General features: G+C 39.8%; 1 protein-coding gene across 1 annotated transcript in view; it reads left to right on the forward strand.

Annotated features, from left to right (window-relative positions):
- Positions 1-13,504, forward strand: part of LOC137277795 (protein FAM227B-like) — a 21,375-nt gene continuing 7,871 nt past the window's right edge. Inside the window, exons 1-11 of the mRNA XM_067809726.1 lie at positions 1-138; positions 802-983; positions 1,913-2,021; positions 5,346-5,489; positions 6,224-6,294; positions 6,908-7,057; positions 7,326-7,430; positions 8,111-8,215; positions 8,670-8,796; positions 9,484-9,609; positions 10,144-10,337. Of these exons, the coding sequence (XP_067665827.1) occupies positions 849-983; positions 1,913-2,021; positions 5,346-5,489; positions 6,224-6,294; positions 6,908-7,057; positions 7,326-7,430; positions 8,111-8,215; positions 8,670-8,796; positions 9,484-9,609; positions 10,144-10,337 (1,266 nt within the window). The 5' untranslated portion in view covers positions 1-138; positions 802-848. The remainder of the gene's footprint in view (positions 139-801; positions 984-1,912; positions 2,022-5,345; positions 5,490-6,223; positions 6,295-6,907; positions 7,058-7,325; positions 7,431-8,110; positions 8,216-8,669; positions 8,797-9,483; positions 9,610-10,143; positions 10,338-13,504) is intronic.

A 13,504-nucleotide genomic window follows, 5' to 3' on the forward strand; every position in this document is an offset into this window, starting at 1 on the left:
AATTCCACCGGAAGTACATCTATGGCGTTCTTAGCAACTCGACTGTCAGAATGAGCGTAACGAAGAGCACAGTGTTTTCAACATTCATGTGCCGATCGCTATAGTTCGATGTGATATTGTGAACATATTGATGCTAAGGTAATGCTCAGGATGTATCAACTCACCAATAAAAATAAGGAGCAGATTATCTGAGATCAGCGATGGATTTGATAGATTTATTTTAGGCTCTAAATATCAAAATATCTCGATGGCTCAGGCTCCCATGCATGTTGTGTAAGGTGTGCAGATATGTGTATCCTTACATAAAGTGTAAACTGCTTGTTTAAAACATTTAAAATGCGTTTGTTTTCCACATTTCGTTATTGTCAGTTCCGACAGATTTGAGTGTAGACTAATGCATTATGAACTGTTGGAATGATTACAGATCGAATACCGGATACCTGCCGTCTTTGACTCTGAAGTTCACTGTAAGAGATCAGCATATTCAATCATAAAGTTTTGCATAAATGTCATTAAGATCTTCTATGTAGTTACAGTTCGAATACAGGTGGTCAGGCTCCATGACTTGGTTTACACATGTCAACGGTTTCCAATTGTGCAGATCGATGGTCATGTTGTTGAGCACAGAATTGTCTGGTCCAGATTCAGTTATTTACAGACTGTCGCCATATAGCTGGAATATTGCTGAGTGCAAATTAAAACTAAACTTACTCACTACAGCCACAATCACTTCTGTATGAATGGAAAAAGCGAATCAAATGGACAAAAATGAAAATTTTGAAGCATACTATTTTACTGCAGCTACTGTATAGAGATTCAGAAGAGCGGGTCTTAAGCATTTACACAAGATGGACCCCAAAATAGCAGCCATTATGGCCAAGCTAGAGAACAAGGAGAAGGAGAGACAAGTGACGTCTGTGGATCGGGATGATGCAGATAACCCCCCTACCAACCTGGAGGAATACCTGCAGGCTGAGGGATGGGTATGTTTACTAAGCAGTTTTACGTTGCAAAAGCTCGCATAACGTGAAATTTATATGTGGACATTAAGTTTTACAACCAATCTAAGGGTCAGGTCATTTATTCCATAGGGTAGCTAAGACACATGTATGTCAGTGCTAGGTATCTTAACTACCCATATTGGCTAGTGACCAGTTATCTTTGCGTACCAGCCATCTCCAAAACCTGGATGTAGCTCTTGCTCCAACAGCTTGATTTTAACTCTGGTAGCCTCTTGCTTTTATGATGTGTCAGTGTGTGAAATTCTACTGAGGTACAAGTCAAGCTAGCTGTCTGTGCAAGTGCTACAGCCAGGTGTTGGAGATCACTAGTATGCAGCGATAACTGGTTGTTTGCCAGTAGGGATGTTCTAAAGATTTTGATACAACACTATATTTACAATAAAGCCCCTCCCGTGATACTTGTCATATTTTCTCAAAAAGATTGTTTACAAAGTGGTTTAAAACTAAACTCACTCATTCATAGTATTTGGGGACCATCCCATGATTCACTCTGATGCACCCCCTCCAAACTACTCCTTTAAATATATGACTTATCTCTAATCATTGTTGAGCAAAGGGGTAAACAGAATCCTTATATACATTTAAATTTCTGGGTTTGGCTGATCTATAAAACATACCTAACTGTCATAACAGTTGTTTGGGAGCATGAGACGTGTGGGGATGGCGTAGTCTAGTGGTTAAAGCATCTTCTCATCATTCCGAAGACGTGGCATGTGTGAAATCCATTTCTGGTGTTCCCTGACGTGTTACTGCTGGAATATTGCAAAGCTAAACTCAATCAGTCAATCAAAGGTGTATGTGGATTGATGAATTTGTTGAGAAAAATTAATTACATTCTCTTGAGGCTCAGATGTATGAATATGTAAAATTACTTTGATTTCCTATTTAAGCGTGACTGGCCACACCCTGTGAGTGGACTTCCACCCTTGAACTTCAACAAAGAAGGAACTCTGCTAGGATCCCAGGAGGATATCTCTGACATACTGAGAGAAGCAGCTCGTATCCTTGTCTGGCACCCGTAGGCTGTTCTTTGGCTAAGACTTAGAATAAATAAACAAATGAAAAAATTATTGCCGTTTATTACACTGAGTCTCTTCCTGTTTGAATGATGGTTTGGTTTGTTGTTTAAAGTACTGAGCCATATTCCAGCTATATGGAGATGGCCTGTAAATATTTGAGTCTGACACAGACAATCCAGTGATCAACGACGTGAGCATCTATGAAATTGATTTTATGCACACTTCAGTTATTGTTATGCAGCTTCATTAAATGATCATCTACAATGTAATTACGCATCGTTGATGGTATATATGTTAGAGAAAACACTTCTCCTCGGTTTTGGTAGACAATGTAAAATCATCAGAGTCACGCTTTCCCTCCCCCTCTGGTTTCAAATTGTCTACCAGAAACTCGGAAGCGTGTTTTCTCTTATACTTCTGACACGGATCTTCACGGGTCCTGTTTGAATGAAGTATGTAAAGTACTGTATATGAGAGGTCTAAATGATATCTCATCGTCTTCAAATTCTTTAGATGATCAAAGCCATTTGTTAAAGGTACCGCAATAAGCCATGCTGTGTTGCCATGACACTGTGATTGTGGGTTCATAACCCAAGTTGGCCCTGATATGTTTAGTCTGATATCCTTGCTCAAGGGTTAGAATCCAAGACTCATCACGATATCCTCCCATGTGCCATGTTATGACTGACATAACTCAGCACTCACTCACACTCACTCAAAACTACCTTGACTGAAGATTCATATCTGAGTATCTCAATGTCTGTGTATGTCAATGTCTGAGTTTGTCTGTGTTTGTCAAGCCTGAGGTGATCAACTTCGCAGCTTGTAGTTTTATTCATGCAATGATTATTCTAGTCACCTACTTGCACTAGGGAATATTATTTAAATTTTATGTCAACTTATAAATAACTACAATCATCCTTCACAATAACACTCTTCGCGATACTGCGGATTCGGTTAAAGCACAGAGTAATCTGTGGCTCCTATAAAAACAGTTGCCCTGTGATCATGCATCTTAACATCATCAAAAATACAAATCTGTTGTTGGGATCAGGTTAATCACATTGTAAAATAATTCAGTACGGATTGCAATGAACAATTGTCATCATGCATATCTGTGGTATTTCAGATGCTTAAAAACATTCAAGGTTTTCTTGAATAATCAGACAAACAGTGTAACACCATAATACCTATTAATTTTCTTTTATATTTTCTTTTGACATTACATATTTTCTGTCTACTAAATTGTAACAAGAGCTAAGCTGTACCGTTTACTAGTCCTCAAGAACCACTTTGTCAGCCTCATAATGGGATATTCTTTGTGTATTTACTCAAAGCTTCATCTCAATTGATTTAGAGTGTAATGTAGACCACAGTTCAGGAAGTGCATTACCTTACAGGATTGTGCGATCAATGATCATGATGGTTAGGTGTCAGTAAGTCCTCTAAGATGTCACTTGTACTTCTCCACATCACATTTTATGTATTGGTTACACTGAGGCCTATGTTCATGAAACTACCTCAGACTTTCATGGAAGAATGTTGAATTTAGAAAGTATTAAACGGAAATATTATCATTGACAAATCATGTTCAGCAGACTCTGTGTACAAGATAAATAAGTAACATGATCAGTCAGATTAGTCGTAGCAGTGTCTTATCATTTAATTCCTGATTATCCGAAATATTGAATATCCTGATTGTTATAAATTCCAGATATCTTTATTAAGTCCTGGGTGATCTTACTAACTCAAGTACTTCATGACTAGACAGAGCAGTGCCGTTTGTAGGGGCTTAACACTGCATCGACCAATATACAAAGAGGGAATCAAGTTTTGATCATCTGTCTATATAACATGTTATTTCTTAACCCCACCCCCCCAAAACAAATGGAATCTCTCAGTGTGAGAAGTAAGAATTCTTGGTAAATGCCACTTAATACTAGTCAGTTGTGTGAGGACCTTTGGCAAAGAAGAATCTGATACAACTTAGATAGGTCAGAGCTCATTATCCCCCCGGGCATGTAATGCTGGGGGGGATATAGTCGATGCCTTGTCCATCTGTCAGTTATCATTTTGTTTCTAGAGCATAACTGAAAAACTGTTCATTATTTTTAGACCAAAATTGGAAGATATAATAAACTGAACCTCTGGTTGTGCCCGTGTAAGGAGTGGGCTTCGTTTCCGGAGAATAACTCAAAAACCATTCGATATCTTCCTGCGAAACTTGGTAGATATATCAGTCAGAACCTAAAGTGGTGCCTTTTGCTATTTACAGGGTTTTGTGATTTATTATTTTCTCAGCTTTCATGAAAATGTTTCGGACTTCGTTTCAAAAGTGAGAGATGTGTTTAGTTTCCAGAGCACAACTCGAAAACTTCTTACCAGTAATATCTGTCAGTAAAACTTGGTAGATATGTGTAGCAGACCCCAAAGTGGTGGCTTTTGCACTTTGCAGGTTTTTGTGATTTATGATTTTCTGGGTTTCCATGGAAACTGTTCACAGTTTGTCTCAAAATGGAAGCATGGGTTTCGTTTCCAGAGCACAACTCAAAACTTCTTAATATCTTTCTGCAAAACTTTGCAGATATGTTAGGCAGACCCTAAAGTAGTGCCTTTTGCTATTTACAGAATTTGGTGATATATTTTCTGGGTTTCCATGGCAATGATTTGTACTGAGTCTCAAAACGGAGGGATGTGCTCTGTTTCCTGAGCACAACATGAAAACTGCTCAATATCTCTCTGCAAAGCTTGGCAAATATGTGAGCTAGACCCCAGAGTGGTAGCTTTTGTTATTTACAAATTTTTGACATTTTTATTTGTCCCAGTTTCCGTGGAAATGATTCGTACTTAGTCTCAAAAGAGAGCGATTGGCTGTGTACAACTTGAAAACCATTTGATATCTTTCAACAGGTCTTGGCAGATATATGAGACATATCTTGCAGTGGTGCCTTTTGCTGTTTACAGATGTATGGCATTTATGTTTTTCATGATTTCCATGGAAACGACTCAAACTCTGTCTCAAAATACATCAAGTAACTGTCAGATGATTTGTCCTTGCAAGTATGTGGAAGCCAGGGGTGATATGTCATCTTCTGATGACTCTTGTTTCACAAAGTAAAAACACATCACATCTTGCTGTGAAGAGTTGTATCCCTTCTCTGTGTCAGGATATGCATACCATGGTTGTGAATACCTAGATAACTGCTGTTTTGAAGCAGCTTTCAAACACATCCCACTCACACTACAGAACTAAGTTAGCAGTGTTGTGTGCTCACTCGCAGTGTTTCCCTTGACTTTGCACCAGCCCTGGGTCTGCACATGCTGGAGAAACTGGAGGATAGACTGATGTGTCTCGAGGAGAAGCTGGTATATTTTGCAGATCGTATTGTCACTGATAACAAGCGAGAATCTCGTCTGACAGACAGGCTGTTCCACTCTCCTTCCAGAAGTAAGATTTCCTTCATATTGTTGTGTTATTGTAATGGTATTTTGTGTAAAGAGATTACTAGGGATGTGATGATGGAGTTTATTGCAGTATATATCATCAAATATGATACATGTCTAGGTGTTCTTGTTGAACCATTTTTCTTTTTTGATTGTTTTTGTTTAACAAGACCCAAAACATATTGTTAGAAGAATACTTTTGAAAACAGAAAACAATGTATGAAAATGTCATATATTTATATCAAGCCAAACAAAATACCAGGTATAAAATAAAATTCAACACATACTCTCTATGCATGTATCTTGGTAAGGCAATGGAAAAGACAAAGTCACTGTGCATCTAAAGCAATCACACATTTTCACTGAATGAGTACATAATTACATTCAGATGACAGTTCAGTACTCTTCACTAGAAGCTACATCGAGGCTGTGAAACTTTTGACTGTGCCGTGGAGAAAGAACAGATGAAGAGCACAGTTTCAATGTGACATAGAGTTGTGTCCCATTAGAATGCAGGATATTGTGGGTTCCATTCCCAGTGTATGTTTCTGTGTTTGTCAGCACCCTGTCCCTGCACTAAAGTGGGTTTACAACCAACAAATGACTCCAGATTGTCTTAGGATTTTGTTCTGTTGACCTATCATGTATACATGTACAGAATCAATGTATTTTAGATGGAGTGACTGCAGGATAAGTCCCACTGTGAGGGAAGTTGATATCTATCATTCTAATTTTCAGCATTTATGACGGAGATGTCTGAGTCCGATGCGGTGAAATCACACAGCAGTGCTCGAGGACATAAAAGTATTGTGAGTTAATTCAGAGTTGTTTATAGTCACATCTGTGTTCTACAGTAGTCATTTGAGACATTTGGGGTGGTGGGACAGCCTATTTTTGACAAAGTTGGGATGGTGATTTGCCTAGTTTTGACAAGGCTGGGATGGTGGTTAGCCTTGTCTCGACAAAGCTGGGATGGTGGATAGCCTAGTCTTGACAATGCTGGAATGGTGGATAGCCTAGGCTTGACAATGTTGGGATGGTGGGTAGCCTAGTCTTAACAATGTTGGGATGGTGGATAGCCTAGTCTTGACAATGCTGGAATGGTGGATAGCCTAGTCTTGACAATGCTGGGATGGTGAGTAGCCTTGTCATGGCACAGTTGGGATGGTGGATAGCAAAGTCTTGACAATGCTAGGTTGGTGGGTAGCCTTGTCATGTCACAGTTTGGATGGTGGATAGCCTAGTCTTGACAATGCTGGGATGGTGGGTAGCCTTGTCATGGCACAGTTGGGATGGTGGGTAGCATAGTCTAGACAATGTTGGGAAGGTGAACAGCATTACTAAATCTTGACAAAGCTGGGATGGTGGATAGCCTAGTATTGACATTGTTTCAGTTAACGTTTCACTCCATCATATCTACAGGACTTTGTGGACTCTCTAATGGAGACTCGGAAGAAAAGTCTGGACTACTGCTCCTTTCCAGGATTCCGTCATGGAGAACTAGTGGAGCTTCCGGGACAGCTGGAGGCCCCACCATTACTCAACCGAGTCACAAATGCACAGGACTTCAATGTGAGTAATCACAAGTAATGTCGTAAGTCTCCTCAGTGCCCCAAGTGCACAAGATTTCAATCTGTGTAGCAACCAACGAACCAAGGAAAATGTGTCGTTTATTCTATTTTACTCATATTATTTTTTTTACACAAATGTTAGATTACATGAACAGATTTGTTAGAAACTACTGTAGCACAAAATACATTTCAATGTGTGTGTTTAAACCTCATTCACTGAGGTTCTGTACTCGGGGAAATTAGTTCAAGTCCATTGTTTGATGTTATAGTCTGGATTCAAGAAGTTCTGGAAAAAGCTGTTTCTCTCGGAGGCATCAGTAGCAGTGATGCAGGACACATTCTGGTGGGTGTTCTTGGATCGCTTCAACAAAGAGGTAAAGAACACCCAGATACATGGCCTCTTCCTTCGAGACCAAGTTCCATTCTCTTCTTCATTACTCTTATGGGTGTAGCAGTTGCTACCCCACTCATATTTTTGTGGCATTTCTGTGTCACTGTTTGACTCTACTAAAGACTAAAGCATCTTCATGAAAGATTCATGCTCCAAATCCAGTGCAGTTGTGCCAGTGTTTTGCACAATCAGAAAGTTTGGAGTTTCTGTTCAAAGCTGGAAAGTGTAGAATTCATTTCGATTGTAACATGTATGTACTGTGATAATACAGTAGAAAATTTGGGAGATTCTAAGGGCCTACATTCTTAGCTCCCTTGACTCAAGAGACCTTATCAGCTTATGTCATTTGTGCACATGTATATAATTTACAGTGGGACTCTAACTATATGTTCCTATTGTGTGATAATTTAAATATTGAGCTTGATTTGGACTGTGTGTTACTGTATTGGTGTTTGGGGTGTAAAATTGTTTGTCTTGTATTTAAATGTCCAAGGTAGAAATTTTTGCATCCTTGACAACCAATGCAAAAGGGTCACTGTCAGGCAGGTATTCTCCATGACCTTGCAGTTTCATCATTTTCTAGAAAGTTGTGAGTGAGATGGATAGAGCCATCTCTTGTCTTTTTCTTAGGTTTGAATGTGTGTTTCTTTTGCTTCAATTCAGAGAGGTTTCAAGAAGGACAAGGACCGCCTGTTTGACAGAATTGCTGACAGTTTTGTGGCATTATTTGCCAGTATCCACAAAGATGTCAAAGACAAATTCATGTCTGTGAGTAGCATAGTCAGCTTCTGTTTCAGTAAAGCTAAGAATTTATCATCTGAAGTTACTTGTCATTTTTCAGACATAATGCCGTATGAATGAGTGTGTTTAGTTTTACTCAGTTTTTAGGCATATTTCAGTAATATCATGGTAGTGGACCCCAGAAATGGGCTTCGCACATTGCCATGTGGGGAATCTAAACTTGGGTCTTTGGTGTGATGAGCAAACACTTTAACCACCAGGCTACCCACAGCCTCTTACATTATATGAATTTTGTGGACTTTCAAGGTATGGGCAGAGACGTCTGGAGGTCTTTTACAAAGAAAATGCAATTGTTTTATTAATATAATTGTTTTCCTTCAAAATTAACTTAAAAAGAGTTATAAACTCTTTGTACTCAAACTTAGCAGTATTTTCAGTTGTATTATCAAGAATTACACTCATGATGTGTCCTTTGCTGTAGGTGTACCCGGATTGTTTGGCTCAGTCTATTTACTCTACATATATGGAAGCGTTTCCGGAATCAGAAACCAAGTTTGATGACCAGTTTAAGCAGGAGCTTGTCTATCTTGTACACGAGTGGGTCACTGGTAAGTAGCATTTGAAGACTTGAAAATAAAGATGGAAGTTCATTTACAACATGTTTTGGGAAACCAATGGTAGCAACAATGTTTTATTTGTTTTAAACATTTTCACACTTACAACATGTGGTTTACTCAAAATGAGCATTCAGTCACCCCAGAGTAAAGATGTAACACAAGTTAAATTTGTGATTGCACTTTCTCAGCAAAGCACACATTCTAGAAATCTGAGATTCAAACCCACACCTTTAGTATCAGGCACCTAATAAGCACTCAAAGTCATCCGCCCAACCATGTGATATGACAATGATATGACCATGATATGACAATGATATGACCATGATATGACCATGATATGACCATGATATGCACTGGTGGAAATAACCCATTGCCCGACATCCCAGTCTAGTGCTTTTTTCTGTCGGGCAAGCCAATTGGTATATCATGCTGTACCGGTGCCCAGTTGACTTTCCATTGCTAATTATGTTGTTTATTTAAATAATCAACAAGAATATAGTGATATAGTGGAAAAAGTATCAGAACAAATGATTTTACAAGTGACACTGTACTAGGGTGCATTAGCATTTCAAGAACTATTTCCGTCCCGGATATGACCATGATATGACATATCAGCCAGGTACAGTTGAGCTGACCTTGTTGAGACATGACATCAGTTCATCCTGGATACTGTTCTAGGTCTGAAGCCTGTCCCTGGCACATGGAAGCAGTGGGATGATGAGCGTTTAAAACCTAAATTAGCTGGAGATGAGGCATCAGTTGCAGCCAAACAGATGATGCAGGCTGCAGCACTCAACAAAGAAGGTCAGTTGTAATCCTCTATCTCATGATATCACATCCTTTATAAAGGTATTGGAAAGCAGACGTATTTCTTTCAAAGACATTTTGACCTCAAGTCAAGCATTCTCATCTATCAGTCATCCAGAAGATGCAGAGAACTACACTTATAACAAACTAAAGGGACATCTAATTTTAGTTCATTATGCATATTTCAACTAAAATATACAGCAAATGATTTAGATAGAAAAAACAGTTAATTATTTTCGTCAGTATGTTATTACTTTGTATGTTATTACTTTGTAAACATAATCACTGTATTATGACTGTGCAGCAAAGATAATTTGATAGCGCCAAATTTTGGTTCAGTTTTGATGAAAAGAAAAGCAGAGCTGAGAAAAAAGGACAGCAAGCATCTTCACTAGTGACTCTGCACTAAAATGGTTTTGTCCAATAATTTCGAGATTGTCAAAATGGCAAATATTGCTACCTCTGTGGAGTATAGGATCTGGATAAAGCAAAATGTGATCAGCTGTTCCTGAATATGTGTCCTCTTTACAGTTGCTCTTTCTCTGGACATGGAGTCCTTCAATAAGGTGATGGACAAGATGGGGCAGGAGTCTGGTGTGTCGTCAGGCACACCGCTGGGCATGTCAAAGGAGCTGACCAAGGTGACCAATACCACTACACAGACCACGATACCTTCCAGTTCCCAGTCTAGGATTCCATACGTTCACAAATCTCCTCCAAAAGAAGTGAGTAGATTATTTTGATTGTGTTTTCTACAGAGACTTGATGGTGTTATGTATTGCACCTAAATCAATGCTAAGTTGAGGGGATGAAGTAAGAATCCCATGATTATTGTTACAACTAACTATTACGTGACTGAATGAAAATTTGTGGTCATACCTCAGTGTGCAAAATTACAAATAATTTCATTGACATCCTGTATACAGTGGAGTCAGGGTTGTTGATAACATAACCAAAGATTCATTAGGAGGAAAGTTGCACAGCATGTCTGATACAGTGACCACACAATCCTGTTTTAGACTGTATAATGGTACCATGGGCTAAGGGAGCTGTCCAAAACGAGGATTGGCTGGTTACAATTGGATTGTGGATCTTTCTCTATTTTTCCTTATCCTGACTAATTGCTTACTTTCCTCTCCTGGCAAAGGTTGTGGAACACCTGAAATCCCTTGAAGTTCCCTTCTAAAAGAAGGGGAGGTAAAATCACATTCACCCAAGTATTACCTTCCTTTTCCCTCCACATGGTCAGCTGACTGCCATGACACTTCACTCTCTCCCTATCGCCCGACGACGGCGGCTGGAGGCACCTGGGGTCCCATACACGGCGATAACTCTTTCTTACTTTCGGTTTTTATAACTAAATTTGTGCTGTATACGGTTTTTGGCTTGTATATATTTATTATTATTATACAATTTTGTATTTATTGTGTCTATTTCTAACACATATTTCGTCAACTGAGACTTAGTCTCATTTGATGAAATCGTGTTTTCAGTGCAGATTAAAGCTGTCGTCAGTTGACGCACATGTACTCCGCCAGGCATGTAAACCTTTATGTTCTGCTCATACTCGTTGTGTATTTTGCTTTAAATTGTCTGAAGCAGAATTCTTATTATATTTACGGTTTATTCACAGACGTGCTAGAGATAAGCAGTGTCGGCTCGCATTAGTCATGTCTAAATCTAGTGAAATAAAGTCGAGTAACCGTTCAATTGTGGATGCTGAGATTCATTCCAGTGAGAGGCCAGCCGTATCTCAAAATTAAGAAGTCAAAGTCGTCATCTGCAAGATCATCGCAGAATCATCCCTTGCTGATAAAGAAGTCATTCGGGGATGAGATAGTCCCCTTAGAAGAACGTCAATATTTTGACGAGTCTCCGTTAATGATATGGAGTGAAGACACCATGCATCAGACATCGGCAACTAGATCGACACAGACACATCTCAGCTACAACAGACATCACAGATGTCAACTGCATTCACGGGCATCGTAGACAACTCTTCAACACAGTCGTCAATGCACGCACATGCAACAATTTACAACATAGATGATGAACCTCATGGACCGAAGATTGGAAGAGGAAAAAAGAATGCACTCGTCTACGATATTGACTGTGAATAAGCGAGATCATTCATCTAGACTGGCACTCACGTCTGAGGATGAAGAGTAGGTGCATGCACGCACGCACTCCAGAAGATCCAAGTCCCGATCATCAGGTCACAGTGCAGAGAAGGATACACCAACGCCAAGTGAGTGCACTCACCCGAGTATCTATACTCGGGTGAGTGACGTCACGCGCTCGCGTGAGTGCACTCGTGGATGGACTCGTCAGCAGAGAAGGTCTCCTTCTGTCTCCCCTGTTCATAGAAGATGTCGTATGCAGTCATCCTTCCCTTCGGTCTCACACAGTCAGGATCGTAAGCGATCTATGAATTCGTCTCTCTCTTGGAGGACTGAAGTTAGACATCAACGTGAATTTTCACCGTAGGAAGTCTTATTTCCGGATTCGGAAATCTCATCGTGGATCACAGATGGTTTAAACCTGGCTTCTCCATCTAAGGATACCAACGAACTCAACACATACATGATGAAGAATGATGACATTGATAAGTTAACATTTCTGCTGATACCTACTGTATCTACGATACCTGAGACTTTATCTACAGCAACCAAATTTCAACAGCAACATGTGTCACCCTTTAACGCACGTCATCTCTCTCTTCATAATATGGAACCATTCATCAGAGCGCCTGAGGTCGACAAAGGCTATAAAGTCATCAACCCAGCTCGAAGTAGATTTTACAAGGTGGAAGACAGAAGACTGGCGCAACTGGACACTACAACTAGGTGAAGCTTTTTTGGATTAGCTCGATCTAGAGCCATCAATGAGACTCTCATCACTAAGTTTAGCGATCCAGTAAATGAGGAAGAGAGGATGATCCTGTCAGCACTTGTTACACAATGGAAGGATCAACAGTTAATGTCTGAACATCTAGCTTCTACCACTGCGGGAATTAATCTACTTCATAGGCAGGGGCTCCTCTCTACCACCTCATGGAGAGAGAACTTCACAAAACCATTGTATCAAGTCCCATGGTCTGCACCTATGGTATTCGACGGTAGGATTGAAGGGGTAGCGAGATCGGTTACTCAAGATTCAAGGGAAGTTATAATGATAAAATCCATCGACACTTTGACTTCTGTCCTTAAACAGACAAATCAACGTTACAGTTGCAAGTCCAAGTTTTCCAGGGTTCGAAGAGCGAGGGACAAGAAATTCAACGATATAGGGGAGAAATCGTCTTCTTCATTTCGTCGCCCCTATGGAGGAAGTAAATGTTCTTAGACATCAGGAAAATCGTCTAGGGGTGGTGGAGGATATAAACGCTGAAGATCAGGTTCAGAATGACTGGAGTCTTCCACCCCCAGCCATTCCTGTACAACCGTCTCAAGTGGGTGGACGTCTTCAATGCTACTGGGAAAATTGGGGAATCCTCAATGACAACTATGTCATAAATATTCTACGAGATGGCTACAAGATTCCACTGGATTCCACTCACAAAACTACCAACTCCCATCATCTATGCAAACAATCAACTAGACAGGTTGATCGATGCTATGTCAACACTGTTGCAGAAGGGAGCAATAGAAGTAATACAGCCACAGAATCTAATGGCCGGATTTTACTCTCCAATTTCCCTAGTACGGAAGAAGAATTCCAGAGAGAAATTCTGTCTCATTTACAATATGAAGGAATTCAACAAAAAAATTCTATGGAAGCCAGAACATTTCAAGATGGTACATCTCCCTCAACTAAGACTCTTCATCAGACCAGCGAACTATCTAGCCAGCATAGATCTACAAGATGCATACCTGCATATCCCAATACATTG

This window comes from Haliotis asinina, chromosome 3 (genome assembly GCF_037392515.1).
Source record: "Haliotis asinina isolate JCU_RB_2024 chromosome 3, JCU_Hal_asi_v2, whole genome shotgun sequence".
Lineage (NCBI taxonomy): Eukaryota > Metazoa > Mollusca > Gastropoda > Lepetellida > Haliotidae > Haliotis > Haliotis asinina.